At 32.5% G+C, this 14,746-nt stretch overlaps 1 protein-coding gene across 1 annotated transcript in view; it reads left to right on the forward strand.

The window, feature by feature from the left end:
* Window positions 1-584: 584 nt before the first annotated feature.
* LOC129798813 (tachykinin-like peptides receptor 99D) overlaps window positions 585-14,746 on the forward strand; it is a 96,050-nt gene continuing 81,888 nt past the window's right edge. Inside the window, exon 1 of the mRNA XM_055842172.1 lies at window positions 585-1,095. Coding sequence (XP_055698147.1) covers window positions 950-1,095 — 146 coding nt within the window. The 5' untranslated portion in view covers window positions 585-949. The remainder of the gene's footprint in view (window positions 1,096-14,746) is intronic.

A 14,746-nucleotide genomic window follows, 5' to 3' on the forward strand; every position in this document is an offset into this window, starting at 1 on the left:
ACAACAATCACTTATTAAATGTTTCTAAGAGTTCCAGTTATGTAATGTGAAATGAATCTATTTTAAGTTCTTTTACTTTCAGTATTTGCTTAAGCAAAGAAAACCAATATCAAGATTTCACTCAACGCAAAAGATTAATGACAATACAAAAGGAAAATTATATGGAATAAATTTTGAATACAAATAACTTAATCTGCACGAAATCTTCCGGTAAATCTGAAATGTTTGCCTCTTGTTGCGTTATGTTAAGCACATCAGTGTTCATTAATTTCTCCTATTTCCTGCAACCCTCTATGTCAAGGACAACTGCTTTGTGAGGTAAAACTCATAAAATGCTCTTATACTTCTCTAGGACATAATTTTTCATTCACGCAAATTACAATTTTATTGCGTGTTCTTCTTATTTTCTTGCTTTAACATTTCTTTGTTCCTTTTCACGCCGATATTTTCCTTCCATCCTAAAAAGAAATCCAACCCCAAGAGGAAATTGCTCGGTGGGATTTGATGGGAAAAGTGAGAAAATTTCTGTGATAATTTGTGTAATAATGTAATACAAAACTTTCTTTTTTTCTTCCAAAAGTTCCAACATCGTGGACAAGAGAATCGATGAATTGTGTATTTGTAGTGCTTAATAAATGGTATTAAAACACGAAAGTGCGTAAGAAGGTGAACAAGACGTCATCTCAGTTGTAAATCAACCGAAAGGTGGGGGTGTTGAAATGCACGGAAAAGCTCTGTGGTGATCCAAGGTGAAGATTGTAGGGAGCTCACGAGGAGTATGTGGTTGAATGTTGAGAAAATGCGAAGGAGATTGTTTTAACGGCTGGGCCATAGTGTGAGAAAGGATCACGTTCCGCTAGGAAGAAAATTGATTAGCTGTCGGAGAGTGTCTCCTTATCATCTTGGGCGGGTTGAACAAGGACACAAAGGCGAGAAACAAGACACCAAAATGGGCTATATCTACTCAACAGCGGACTATCTCAACATCTCTGGATTGTACGAATACGATTCATCCTTCTATACAGACCGTGGCAATGACTCTTACTACGAGTATACCAATTTCAGTAGTCTACCACCTCACCTGGGAAACCATACGTGAGTCATTTTATTGTTTCTTGTCCTATTTGTCACTGTGTCATCATTATTCTTCATGGAAATGTGCCAAGAGTAATTGAATTTTATTGATAAATGAAGATTCCTTCAAATTAAAATACACAGTACTGAAATCTGGAATTTAAAATTAAATTTAAATCAATAGCGGAGGAAAGCTTTTACAAGGTTGAGCACTTCGCAAAATTTCCTTCACCATTGGTTTTCAGAATGATCCGGTTAATTTCTAATTTAAACTTTGCATAGAATTACCCATAAAATTCAATTAGCAGTAAATTATCGATTTACGATTGAATTGAAAGTGATTCAAATTGCTTCACTGAGAAAAAACGGGGGTGCGATTAACTTTTTTCCTCATAACTTTAACACCTTTTAGGTGTAAAAATATATCAACATTTTTCAATGTTAATTTTACACCTTGTTAAGGGTAAAATTAACATGAAAGAAGGGTAACTTTAACCCGTAATACATTTAAAAAGCATAATATTTACACCGATTTCGGATCAATACTGCAGGGTAAAATAAACATTTCTGAAATGTTATTTTAACTTTTTCGGATTTCTCTCACTCAGTATTTTAATTTTAATATCTTTTACGTAAATTGTGTCTTATGTTTTGAACTTGAAAAGGCGTGTAAAAATTATTAGGGTCATTTATTGGCCAATATGAAGAGTTATTTATGACGAATTCTATTTCCCATAGGATACTTTTTTAAGAAAATCGAGACACCTGTCACATTTCGTTTTATTTTCGGAATTTTATTTGTGTTAACTGTAAAGTGAACCTGCAAAAGTTTAAATAAGTACTAAAAACCCTAAAAACTAAGGTAATAATTTAAATTCTACATAAAACTATAAATTCTGATATCATGGTAGTTTGAAAAATATTATATGAGAGTTGGTCAGTCATAAAACAAAACTTATAAACTGTAATTTACTAAAAGTCATATTTGTGCTGCTAATGGAAAAATTTAGAAGTTATTAGCCATCTTAAAATTTTCGGTTTGACTGACATAAAAGAATTTTAGAATTTATTTCTAGTTTTTGACTGACCAAAATTTAATTTCTTATGGATCACTGTTGAGTCATTTATCTACCTACAGATAGACTTGATTTTTTTCACTCAAAGAATTGCTAATTTCCTAACCAAAACTTTTTATAGAAAAGCTTGCTAGAAAAGGTATTCGTAGAGCAAGCCCTATCTATAGGGTAACGTGTGGTATTTCAGGACACTTTTTAGCACTTTCAAATTTTAACCAGCTTAATGACCTCTCAAATTATTTTTTTTCTTTGTTGATACAAGTATTTATATTTCTTATTCTATCCAGAATAAGATTCTTACCGAAAAATGTTGAAAAATGCATAATTTTTTTATTCAAAATAGCAAAAAATGTAAAGAAAAGAACGGTGTATTTTGGGACAATTGGGTATTTCGGGACAGACAAAAATCGCTATTAAGCAAACAAATGTCACTGAGCTTGACTATTTACCTTAAAGTAGAAGGTCTAAATTTCACTCTTTCATAAAAATTTTGTTTAAATTTCACTTGTAAAGTGGCTTAAATCGAAAGAAAAACTCAGCACTGTTTGTGTTGACATCTGCAAAAGACCACACTGAAGGTTTTGTAAAAAGTGGAATGTGATACAGTGCTGTCTCTCTATATGCACATTCTCTATATGCACAGCTTTTGTGTCGGTTGCATTCAAAATCAATTTGTTTACATTTTGACAAAGTAATAAAGACAATTATTTTCTTGGTAACTAATTTTTCTTGTTTTTAATTTTCTTAATTTTATTTTTTCTGTCTCATATTATATTTAAAATAACACGGGAAATTCTAGAACAATAAAAAAATGATAATTTATTAAATGAAAGAAAAAAACAGTTGGGAATTTCAAAAAAAGTTGTGCATATGCAGAGAGAGAACTGTCAAAAAAAGTACCCAAACTGTGCATATAGCGAGACAGCACTGTACTTACAATTCGCGCGCATTTCACACTTTAAATTAAATAAAATTTCAGAAGTTTTATGTTTATCTGATGCGTAAAGAGCTTAAAATTTCATATAAAAATAATAAGAAAACAAATATTTTTAGAATTTTTGATGGGTCCAGAAATTCCCATTATGTCCCGAAAAGCACATTGTCCAGGAATACTACACGTTACCCTATACAATTAAACGTCTTTCCCCTCTCAGGAGTAACTATCAAAAAAGTAGAAATCTTCGTTTTCAAGATTTAATAAGGAAAATTTTTTAAATGTTAGGTTAGTACGTAAAGCACAAAAACTATTTCCATGATTAAAAAAAAATCCGTAGAGTTTAAACAACTGTATCGCCGAATTAAATTGACCCGAAGGATTCGTGTTATAATTTTCTTTCAAATTTTAGTAAGTTAAAGTTGAGACAACGCTACGTGCGAGTTGAATTATTTAAACGGATATCAGTGTATAGGGGAAGGCTTTGATGTTTCGCACACAAAAATAATGATGTTCAAGTTTAGTGATTTTTCTGACCAAACTAAAATGTGACTAAAACACTTCAAGCGAGAAGATCGTATAAGTTCCACCAATCCTCTACGAAGCCGGATATGCTCAAAAACAACTTTGAATGCACACCATTGAAGATTCCAATGTCCCCTTCCTCTAGCTACAGGAATTGGGATTTAGCACCGAGATTGAGGTTCGGGGGGTGAACAAGCCAAAATTTTCACAAAACAGTCTCTCACGGACAATATTTTTTTTCAAAGATGCTCAAAAAACCAGTTGTAAGCTGTGTGAGCTTATTGTAGATGTGATTCTGTCATTGCACATTCAGTTTGTGAAAGCTTGAAAAATATTTTTATATCAAAGAAATGCAAAATTGTTTTTACAATTATTCCACTTCGTCCTATTTGAGTCAAATTACGTCTTTTTTACCCACTTTAAGGTTCTTAAGTTTTAAGATTAAGATTAAGATTAAGATTTGTCTATGGGTCGGTTATATTCCTTGCGGAATCGCTGCACCCAGGCCACTTATTTGGGCCCATTATGCACTCCCCATTCTCCTGTTCTATCTTAACCCCCAAGGTGAGTAACCTGCTCCATATCACAGTGCTCTGTGTGCGTTCTGATTCTGATACACACAGTACCGCTTTATATCACGGTAAACCAACCTTGGTTTGTGGATCTGGGCGGGCAGTGAATGAGTATTTGTATTCGACTGAACTCTGCATGTCGAAACTTATTTCCTATACCAACCTCTCTTTTTAGGCGGTTCATCGTCAATGCATTGGCATTACGTTTCCATTCATTCACTGGATGAATTCGAGACTATTAGGGGAATGTAGGCATGGTTCGCACAGAGTGAACCTTCAAACAACGTAAATTTTCTCTTTATTTGTAAAGAGCTAGTTCGTCATTTCTTGGTCATAAGATAGATCATTATTAAGTTCATGAAACGATATGAGAAATGGTAAGTCAGCTCTTTGCAAACAAAGAGAAAATTCGCATCGTTTGAAGGTTCACTCTGTGCGAACCATGCCTACATTCCCCTACAGCATCTGAAAAATCTGCAGCTGCCTAGTCTCGAACCCTAGACCTCACAGTCATAGAGCCACTGCTCTATCCACTGATCCACTGAGGCCCCTTCTTAAGTTTTACTTTTTACTGAAGGAGAAAATCGGAAACTGTTTATATTATTGAGCAATAATTAGGTTTTATCCGTTATTAAAATATATCTTTTAATTAAACTTAATTAAATTTAAGGCAATGTTTAACACTTTAAGGACGAGTGGGACACTGGTGTCCTAAAAACAAACACAAATTTTTTAACTATAGAAAATTTTTTTGTCCTCTAAATAAGCAGAAAAAATCGTTTTTGGAACACCGGTGTCCTATTCGTTCTTAAAGGCTTAGGACAATACATAAATTGGTTGAACCGTGAACCAGATTGTGAACCAGTAACCATAATAAAATCGAAAACACTTTGGTTAATCCTCGAACTCGTAAATGCGATTCTTTTTCCTGTAAGCAACGTTCTTTATACAAATCGCTACTTGTAAAAATCAAGGGATCAACTAATCTTTTTTAGGAGTTCGAGATTTTAATGTAGGTACTTAGAAAGAGAATTTGATAAATTTTCTTGGTAATATAAGTCACTATTTATTCTAAAATCTTTATTTCAAGATTTTCCTCTTTCTTGATTTATTGCGCAATTTGTTTGAAGTAAATGGGCAGAAAAAAAGATTTATCGTTCATATTTTTGCGAAACAGGGGACTAAACTTATACATATACAAGTTGATCCCTTGTTTTTCTTATTCCAGAAAAATTTGCCCGTCACTTAGAATAACATGGAATCAATTCATAAAAAAAACGGTTACAATATCTTAAATATGTAAAAACGAAAGTTTCAATGTTTATATTAATGCTTAGACAAGTAGAAATGATATAAAAAGCTTTTGTTCAGATGATAATGTGAGATGATTATTTCTATGTGTTCTTTTGAACAATGGCTTAGGATGAATTGACCCCTTGTAATTTCAAAACAGCGAAACAATGAATTTTTAATTATAGGGTGGAGTAACCACTTATCGCCACTTTTAGGGAAAAACTGAAATTAATTTAATTATAATTTTTAAACCCTTATTATAAAGTAACTCAAATTTGACACAAAGTTACTTATATATGTTGTCTATAGATATATCAAACTAAAAGTCCCGCAATTTAACGGTGGATTACTTAAAAAAATATATTTTTATTTAAAATTAAAAAATAACCACTTCTCGCCACCTACTTGAAGAGGCCCAAACTCCATTATTTTGGACAATATTAATAAAAACTATATTCAGCGTTGCTTTTTCGTCCTGATATCCTTTTTATTACTCATATTATATGATTTTTCTTCGATTTAACTATAGGTGGCGCGAAGTGGGTCACTGGCGAGAAGTGGTGACACCACCCTACAGTAATTGTTATGGAAAACAAAAATAAAATCAGAAGTTTAAGCATTAAGCATGATAGCTTTCCCATCCCATCTCTTCTTATTACACATAGAGGGTGAACATTTATAAATATTTTTCGGATCTCCTAGCACACTGAATCCATATCTTGAATTGTTTAAATTCTTTATTTAAGCCATATAAACGATTACCATTGTTGAGACATTTAAAACCGCTATTTATAATGATTTTTTCTACTTGCAAAGAACGTTATTTAATTATATAATTCCACTCTTTATTCTATTGTTCATTTCTTTCTCACTCCTTAACTTATCAACATTTTTATTTATATTCCCTGAAAGCTTAATTAAAATAACCCCATTCTTCACTTTTTTTTTTATAATTGACCTTGCTCTTGGTCCTCTGGTATTGTTGAAGCCACATAGAAAATATTTCATGAAATAAAAAGTATTTTCCTCACATACTTATGAATTTTGACGCAAAAGAAAAAGAGCGGTCGGAAAAGCCCCAGCGACAAAAATGGAAGGTGAAAGTGAGAGAAAATTTATCTGATTTTCGTACACAAAAAGAGCTTGTGCAAAAATTTAGGTGTTTCTAAAAAAGAGTTGACATCAACAAAAACACCTCAAGCTTAGGGGATTTTCTTTCGTTTCTAGTCATATTATGCCCATTTTCAGAAATAGCCGACGGAAAATATGAAATGCATAGCTCAAGATTTTGAGAAGCCCATTGTAATGTTTCCACAGTCAAATGTCCATTAAACTGAAAGTGGTATGTGAATAGAATGTTAAATGAAGATATTTTCCTAGGATTCACGTCAACACTTCAATAACTTCATTGAGACTCTATTTGGAGTGTTTTATGATAGATATATGCGAGGTTTTTCTAATAGAAAAAGCAGAGAAGAAAAAGGGAAAGCTATTAGAAATCACAAATTGGCTTATGTGAATTAAATGTTTCATCTCCAAGGGAATTTATCGCCTATTTTGTCTCAATTTCTCAATCATGTAACAATAAGTGGATTTAATGTCTGATACTTTTGCAAATAATTGCCGATGAAATTGTGGAATTTAATGCAGTAATATGCTGGATTTACCTAAAGTAGATTTGATTCAGAATGTTAACCCGAAAAATGTTAAATTTGGAAATAAATAGAATTATCTTATTTTAGGGCTTGACCTTCTAAGTAAGCTACACTCATAAATAATATTTTAAGTTAATTCTCAACTGAATAGTTGTAGACAATTAAATTTAAAATGTAAAGGAAAACGTGCAATCTTCAGACGACTCAAACTTCGAACAACTCAATTTTTTCTATATTCTTTAATATATTTAATTCACGTTTTTTTTTCAGAAAATATGAGGCATTTACCGCTTTAAAATATAATATCATAACGGATCAAATTTATTAAAAACATATTGAAAAATTATTTTAAATAAATGGTTTGAGTACAGAAGACCAAAAATGAATTATTCGAAGCTTCAGTCATCCGAAGCTAACGTGCTTTCCTGTACGCTTCTGTAACAATTTTATTATTAAAATCCTACAAATCTGTCTAAGAAAACCATTATAAGATTTTGTTTTCTAGCGGGGCTCGAACTGTTGTGTTCAATAAAAATATAGGCCACGCCCCCTTAACATTAAACCTACGGACCGTTTTTGATCGCTTTTCCTAGCGCACTCGCTCTCAAATGACAGACCGCGGTAGGTAGGAAACTCAACAATTTTTTCTTAAAAAAGAGGAAAAAATTAAAATGTAAACACTGAAAAATATATTAGGGGAATGTTGGCATGGTTTGCACAGAGTGAACCTTCAAACAACGCAAATTTTCTCTTTGTTTGCAAAGAGCTAGTTCGTCATTTCTTAGCCATAAGATAGATAATTATTAAGCTAATGAGACGAGATGAGAAATGGTAAGTCAGCATATTTTACGAAATTCATAAAATTTGATAGCGACATTGTACCGTTTAAATATGTGTTAATTTTAAAAAGTTTTTAAACCGAGCCATTTGATCGATCTTCGTTAGTGCTAATTAAATTTGTAAATTTCCACATTTTATGGAAAAAAAAACTTCAATATCGTGCATTTGCGACGATATTATTTATTCCTTAGCCATTCATGGTAGTACTAATTATTTCTTTTCGTTTTTCCTGCATAAAAATTAATTTTATTGCATACGTGACAAAAAATGGAACTTTGAAGAATTCGGAACTCTAGGGGGTATAAACTGGTTTGTCGTTCACGGTTCATCTTGACTGCCAATCGGTGCACTAAGAGAAATCCGAAAAAGTTAAATTAACATTCCGGAAATGTTAATTTTACCCTGCAGTATTTATCCGAAATCGATGTAAATAATACCCTTTTTAGGTGTATTAGGGGTTAAAGTTATCCTTTTTTCATGTTAATTTTACCCATTTTACCCTTAAAAAGGTGTAAAATTAACATTAAAAAATGTTGATATATTTTTACACCTAAAAAGTGTTAATGTTATGAGAAAAAAATATTAATCGCACCCTCTTTTTTTCTCAGTGTGGGATCATGGAGACTGATCTCTGGAGCAGCGCGATCTTGGAGTCTGATTAGCGAGATTTGCCGATCTGTCATTTACGACTCAAAAATGACTGGTTTATGGTGTACAAGAAATGGTTAAAAAAATTACTCCTAATTGGAATCTTAAAAATTAGTCGTATTAGCGTTGAATTTTGGTCACAGCATTACTCAAGATTGAATTAATAATATAATCGGTATTTTACGGATTTAAAATTTACTCTGCCATGCAGTAACAAAAACGACTCCGAACAACGGTATTTTTCTGTGCAAAAAATGGCGCGACAAAAACAATGCATTTGGCGTCCTTCTCTACCGCATATGTACGAAATCGACATACGCACTTTGAATGAAGTCGTCAGGTACACTTCACAACTTTGTATTGAACTATCACCGTAGACAGTATTTTCTCAACAATTCTTCACATTTCTTAAATTTATCTAACTTTTCTCTAACTCACTACTCACATTTGCAAAGATTTTTTCCGTTCGACTATTGCTGAAAGAGACATCCGACATGTCGAAAATTTTCCAACTGGATGGCAACTCTCAAAAAAAAAAACTTTTAAAATTTTCACTAAATAGGTCTTTTCGACACAAAATTTTAATCACAGAATACTCCAGAAACTGGAGCAAACTCGTGAGCCACAAATTTTCATTTTCCAAAAAAATTTTCCGTGTATTTATAATGCATAACACTGCCTAAATTTCGTTTAATTTTTGTCGACACTGTCTTTTTATGAATCACAATACACTTCTCTACCGGAGAAGCTTTTGCTCCCAATGTACAGTATAATATTATTGAGAAAACATGCGAAAATATCAAATACTTTGCGAATTCACTGCACTTAGTAATTCTATTTGCCATTTGACAAGTGAAATTTCCCCTCAGATATACCCAGTGAGGGGAAATTATTTTATAGGGACACTGCAAGTCACTGGAAGTAGGCGTCATATTTTAGTCGTGGGCGGGTAATCTCAGAGTTATTATGACACCAAATGTCTTCCGTAATTACCGTCATATTATTCCCCACTTTCCGTCATTCGACTCTCTGACGACCGTTATAGGACCCGTTTTTGGAATCCAGGATACATACATCCAACGGTAATCTTACTCCAAATTGCTGTTTGGGGCTGGCAAGGGGGCCTCAGTGGATCAGTGGATAGAGCAGTGGCTCTGTGACTGTGAGGTCGAGGATTCGAGACTAGGCAGCTGCAGATTTTTCAGCTGCTGTAATAGTCTCGAATTCGTCCAGTGAATGAATGGAAAAGTAATGTCAATACATTGACAATGAACCGCCTAAAAAAAAAGAGAGGTTGGTATAGGAAATAAGTTTCGACATGCAGAGTTCAGTCGAATACAAATACTCATTCACTGCCCAGATCCACAAACCAAGGTTGGTTTACCGTAATATAAAGCGGTACTGTGTAAATCAGAACGCACACAGAGCACTGTGATATGGAGCAGGTTACTCGCCTTGGGGGTTAAGATAGAACAGGAGAATGGGGAGTGCATAATGGGCCCAAATAAGTGGCCTGGGTGCAGCGGTTCCGCAAGGAATATAACCGACCCATAGACAAATCTTAAATCTTAATCTCTTGGGGCTGGCAATCTTATCCAGCCCCTGGGCATGGTTTATTCGTTTAAGGGCAAGTTTCTTCAGGTTTAACACTTAATTAAAATTAAAAGTGGGCCTTATCCTGGGAGTACCACAAAATTAGCTTTTTTCGGATTTTGTTTAAATTAATTCACTTTATTCATTGTGATTTATTTTCATTTATTCTTTTCCACTACTCTGAAAAAAATGTTTTGTTAAACGAACAAATGGATTTTGTTGAAATTTTGTCAAAAGGATGTTATTTACCAATTTGACAAAAAATTTTCTTGCATTTTATATGGAAAAACATCCTTTTGACAAACTTTTAACAAGATCCAGTTGACCGCCGATTTGACAAAACTTTTTCATATTGTGTATAGAAGAATATCCTTTTTACAAACTTGTCTTGTTAATTTGACAAAACATTTTTTTCAGAGTAGGAGACTGAAATCAGACTAACTCCGAAAGACTAAGACAATTTTTCAACCCTGTTACATTTCATCATTAATAAATTGTTAATCTGCATATATCATAATTATTCGAATTAGATCTAATCTTCAATGTATTTTTCCCATTTTTTATTTTAATACACAACTATTATAAATATAAAAATTTGTATCATTTAAGCTAATTTTGAAAGTAAAGAGCCCCAAAATGTGCTTCCTTTCTACTTCGAGGTGTTTCAGGTAACTTCCGTTTTTCGGTATGTTTACAATAACTGAGATTTTTGGATCATACTTACACAATTTATAGACAATTTGAAATTGTATTTTAGCTCCAATAAAGCCCAAATTGACAGAATTTTAATGGTTTTCAACAACCATTAAATTGAATATTCGATGAGATACTCAACAATACCCATTACATGCCAAAGGCTTAATAAATCATTTAATTTGAAATTATTTATTCAGAAATTCTAAATTATTCGAAGATATACTTTGATACCGTGTTCTGAATAAGAAAGGGAATTTAATATGAAAATTATATTTGAAATATATTAATATGAATTTATATATTATGAATTTTAAAACTTTAACAATTTTTTGTTGATATCATCTCTGTGAATTTCATAACTATATTCTCATTTATTTAAACTTATATTTTATTTAATTTGCATCTACTTTATTTAACATTTTGTAAAAGTTTGTTTAAAATCCGATTAGTATCTATTTAAATGTAAATTACGGTCTATTCAAATCAATCGATTGAAAACCTGAACTTCTGATGGACATTTTGCCAATACCATACTCCTAGTAGATAAAACCACAAAATCGAATTTCAAGCCGTGATATTCAAAAGCATTTCTGCATCCAACTTATATTATACACAAATGCTATATACAAATTCACGCTCAATTTCCATCGAGACAGTGAGAAATGGGTAGCTTGAAAATGCAAAGGTGGCGAAAGTTTGTGTGAAAGTTGTTGAAGATGGGAATTTTGGGAAAAGTTCTTGGAGAAATTTTACTTTAACACTTCCATTAGAAACACGAGACAGATTGCAAGTAATTGAGTATGGAAATTCCACAAGTTTCCCCAGAATTTCCTTCCTGTCAAAAATTATTTCACAATTTGAGTCATAATAATTCATTACACTTATTATGTACCTTAAGTGCTGTGGAAATTGCCATATATAATGCCAATCTTTAGAATTTTCTACTTGTTGAATAATTCAAATTTAGTGGAAATTTCTAATCTGGGAAGCCTATAGGGGAAACATACTTCGCACTTACTCTGATTTCGGACAAGTCATATTTTTTTCCATAGTCGTTTAATTAATCTGTAGCCGAATTTTACAATATCAAATTTGAGAATGGGATTTTCAAATTTGAGAATCCTATTCTCAAACTCAAACTACTCAGAATACTCACATTGATTTGAGAACGTTTTGTTTGGAAAATCGCACGCAAATCGCACAATAAGATGCTCAATCATATTGCAATATTCATAAAAAATAATAAATAGCATCATTTTAGATGTTTTTGAACATATTTGTTTTTAGTAAATGTGAAAGATGAAAAGGTTCAGTTTCCTCAATTATCAAACTCAAACTTTTTTGCTCAAACTCACACAATTTTACTCACATTGAGTTGAAACTCAACTCACATTGGAGACGCTCAGAGCAAGACTGGTCTCCATTGTATGCCATTCCCTATTAAAACGGTCTACTTTTGCTCTGAGCATCTCATTGTGCAAGTTGCATGCGATTTTTCGAACAAAACGTTCTCAAATCAATGTGAGTATTCTGAGTAGTGTGAGTTTGAGAATAGGATTCTCAAATTTGAAAATCCCATTCTCAAATTTGATATTGTAAAATTCGGCTACTGACCTATTTTTTCAGGAAATGTGTGACTTGTCTAGCTATTAAAATATATTGTGATAGGTTAGATTCATTAAAGAAATATGGGAAAAACAAAAAAAAACGAAATGTTCGAAGCTAGAGTGCATGCGAAGCCTGAAAGCCTTCTACTAGTTCTTTAAAAATTTTCATTTAAGCAAGAGAAAGTTTTATTTAAATCGATCACTCAGAATAAGAAACGAATAACTCGCAAAGGGAAATTTTACAGAATGATTTGAAGCTGAGATTTTACATGAAAAGTATAGGAGATTTAAAATCCCTGTAACTTTGAAAAAAATTATTTGTCTAGTAATTCACAGGGAAGGTCGAGAATATAAAGAAGTATTCAAAAATCGAGTTGATCGATTTATATTCCGAGTCGTCAATATACAAAATTTCAATTTTAAAGAATTTCGGACAAATTCTTTAAAATTCAAAATGTAAATTGAAAATGTTTAAAATTCAATTCTTATAGCGCTGGTACACCTTTTCAGTTGAGTGAATTTCAACTGATTGAAATTTTACCTCTTACTCTTTCCAGAGTGAAATCAGATATAAGGTGTCGTTTTCTGTCAAATGAAATTTAAAATTGAAATTGAAATTCAATTTCGAATTTAATTTTCATTTGACAGAAAGAGACACATATATCTTATTTCAGTTTGAAAAAGTCAGAGGTAAAATTTCATTCGGGTGCAATTCACTCAATTGAAAAGGTGTGCCAGTGCCATTAAAATTGAAATGTTTAAAAAATCTGCATAACTTTCTGACTGCTCTAATTCTTTTAGTACATTTCATTTGCTTTAGTCCCTTTCTAAAAATTCTATTTTGTTTAAGGTTAGACTGACAGAAAAATCAGATTTAATATTAAACACATTCACCCATTCGCATATATAACATTATACGTATAATACGGAATTTAAATAGGTTTGGATCATTAATTTCGAAGGCTTTTTAGTTACATTAGTTCTTCAATGACGTAGGAAAAGAGAATAAGCAGAGTTAGAAATAGATATAGTTGCCTTATTCTGACTTTGCCGAAAGTTATACAAAAATTGTGTTCAAAATTATGCATGAAAAGTTTGCATCCTTTTTTATTGCTCGAACTCAAAGAAAGAGTAGTCATATAACCGACTTTTGCAACCTGTCACCGTCCTGAAGCTTAAACGGTAAATGATATCAAGTTCCGGTCTTCTGGGACCCCAACAAAAAAGAAGTATCTCCAGACATTTTTTTTTTCTTTTTCTCACCCCCTCCAAAACCATGTTTTTTGGTAAATTTCGAAAACGGTCCTTAAAATTTCTTTTATTTTTGGATATGTTTTGAGGGTAATCCAGGCGACCATTTCGTAAAAATATATCCATGACCTAAAAAAATCACCAATTTGAATTTTAGTCATGCAATTTCCAATCCGATTGCATCGATCGTAAACGGTAATGAATCAGTTAAGTACCAGTAAATGACCAATCTTTTTTTTTTAATGTGTGTATTCTTTTTTCCGTTCGTAAACTTGTAAGCCATCTAGAGGTTTAACAGTTAGAGATATGAACATTAAGTCTTCGGTGACCCGTAATAAGTCGAAACAAGGATCATTATTATGATTTTTATTTTCTCCCTCCCAGCCGCCACCAACCTCACCAAAATTATGTTTATTTTAACTTTTTTCGAAAATAGCTCCTACGATATCTTTTATTTTTGGATATCTTTTGGAGGTGGTCCAAGTGAACATTTCGTCCAAATATACATACAGTGGCGACAATATAAATAGCACACCCTATAAGAAGTGATAGTTTTCGGCTTCTACCCAGCGAGCACAGTTAGCAGAATAAAATAGGATTTTCAGCATTTTTTTGCTGAATCGGTCTGCTGGCCAATCAGCAGCTCTCGAACAAAAAGTGCTAAGCAAATACATAAAAATGGCACTGTTTAGCGCTCGCAGTGGATGATGGCAGAACTAAACACTGTCGGCAGATGACGCTGGAAACGTGGAAACCATTGAGCAGATTTTCTCTTTCATTTTTTTTTCTTTTTCTCTCAAAATGAACTTGGAATTTCCCCTGAAATTATTTATCAATTTGGGGGATATTATAATCACGATTTTTATTACTTATATTATTATAGGAATTATGCTGCGGTATGCTGCCTATAGAGAATGGTCAAATAAGAGTATTAAACATACTCCCGACCAAAAATGTTGCATTTTTTAGTGAATTGCGTCAT

This window comes from Phlebotomus papatasi, chromosome 1 (genome assembly GCF_024763615.1).
Source record: "Phlebotomus papatasi isolate M1 chromosome 1, Ppap_2.1, whole genome shotgun sequence".
NCBI lineage: Eukaryota > Metazoa > Arthropoda > Insecta > Diptera > Psychodidae > Phlebotomus > Phlebotomus papatasi.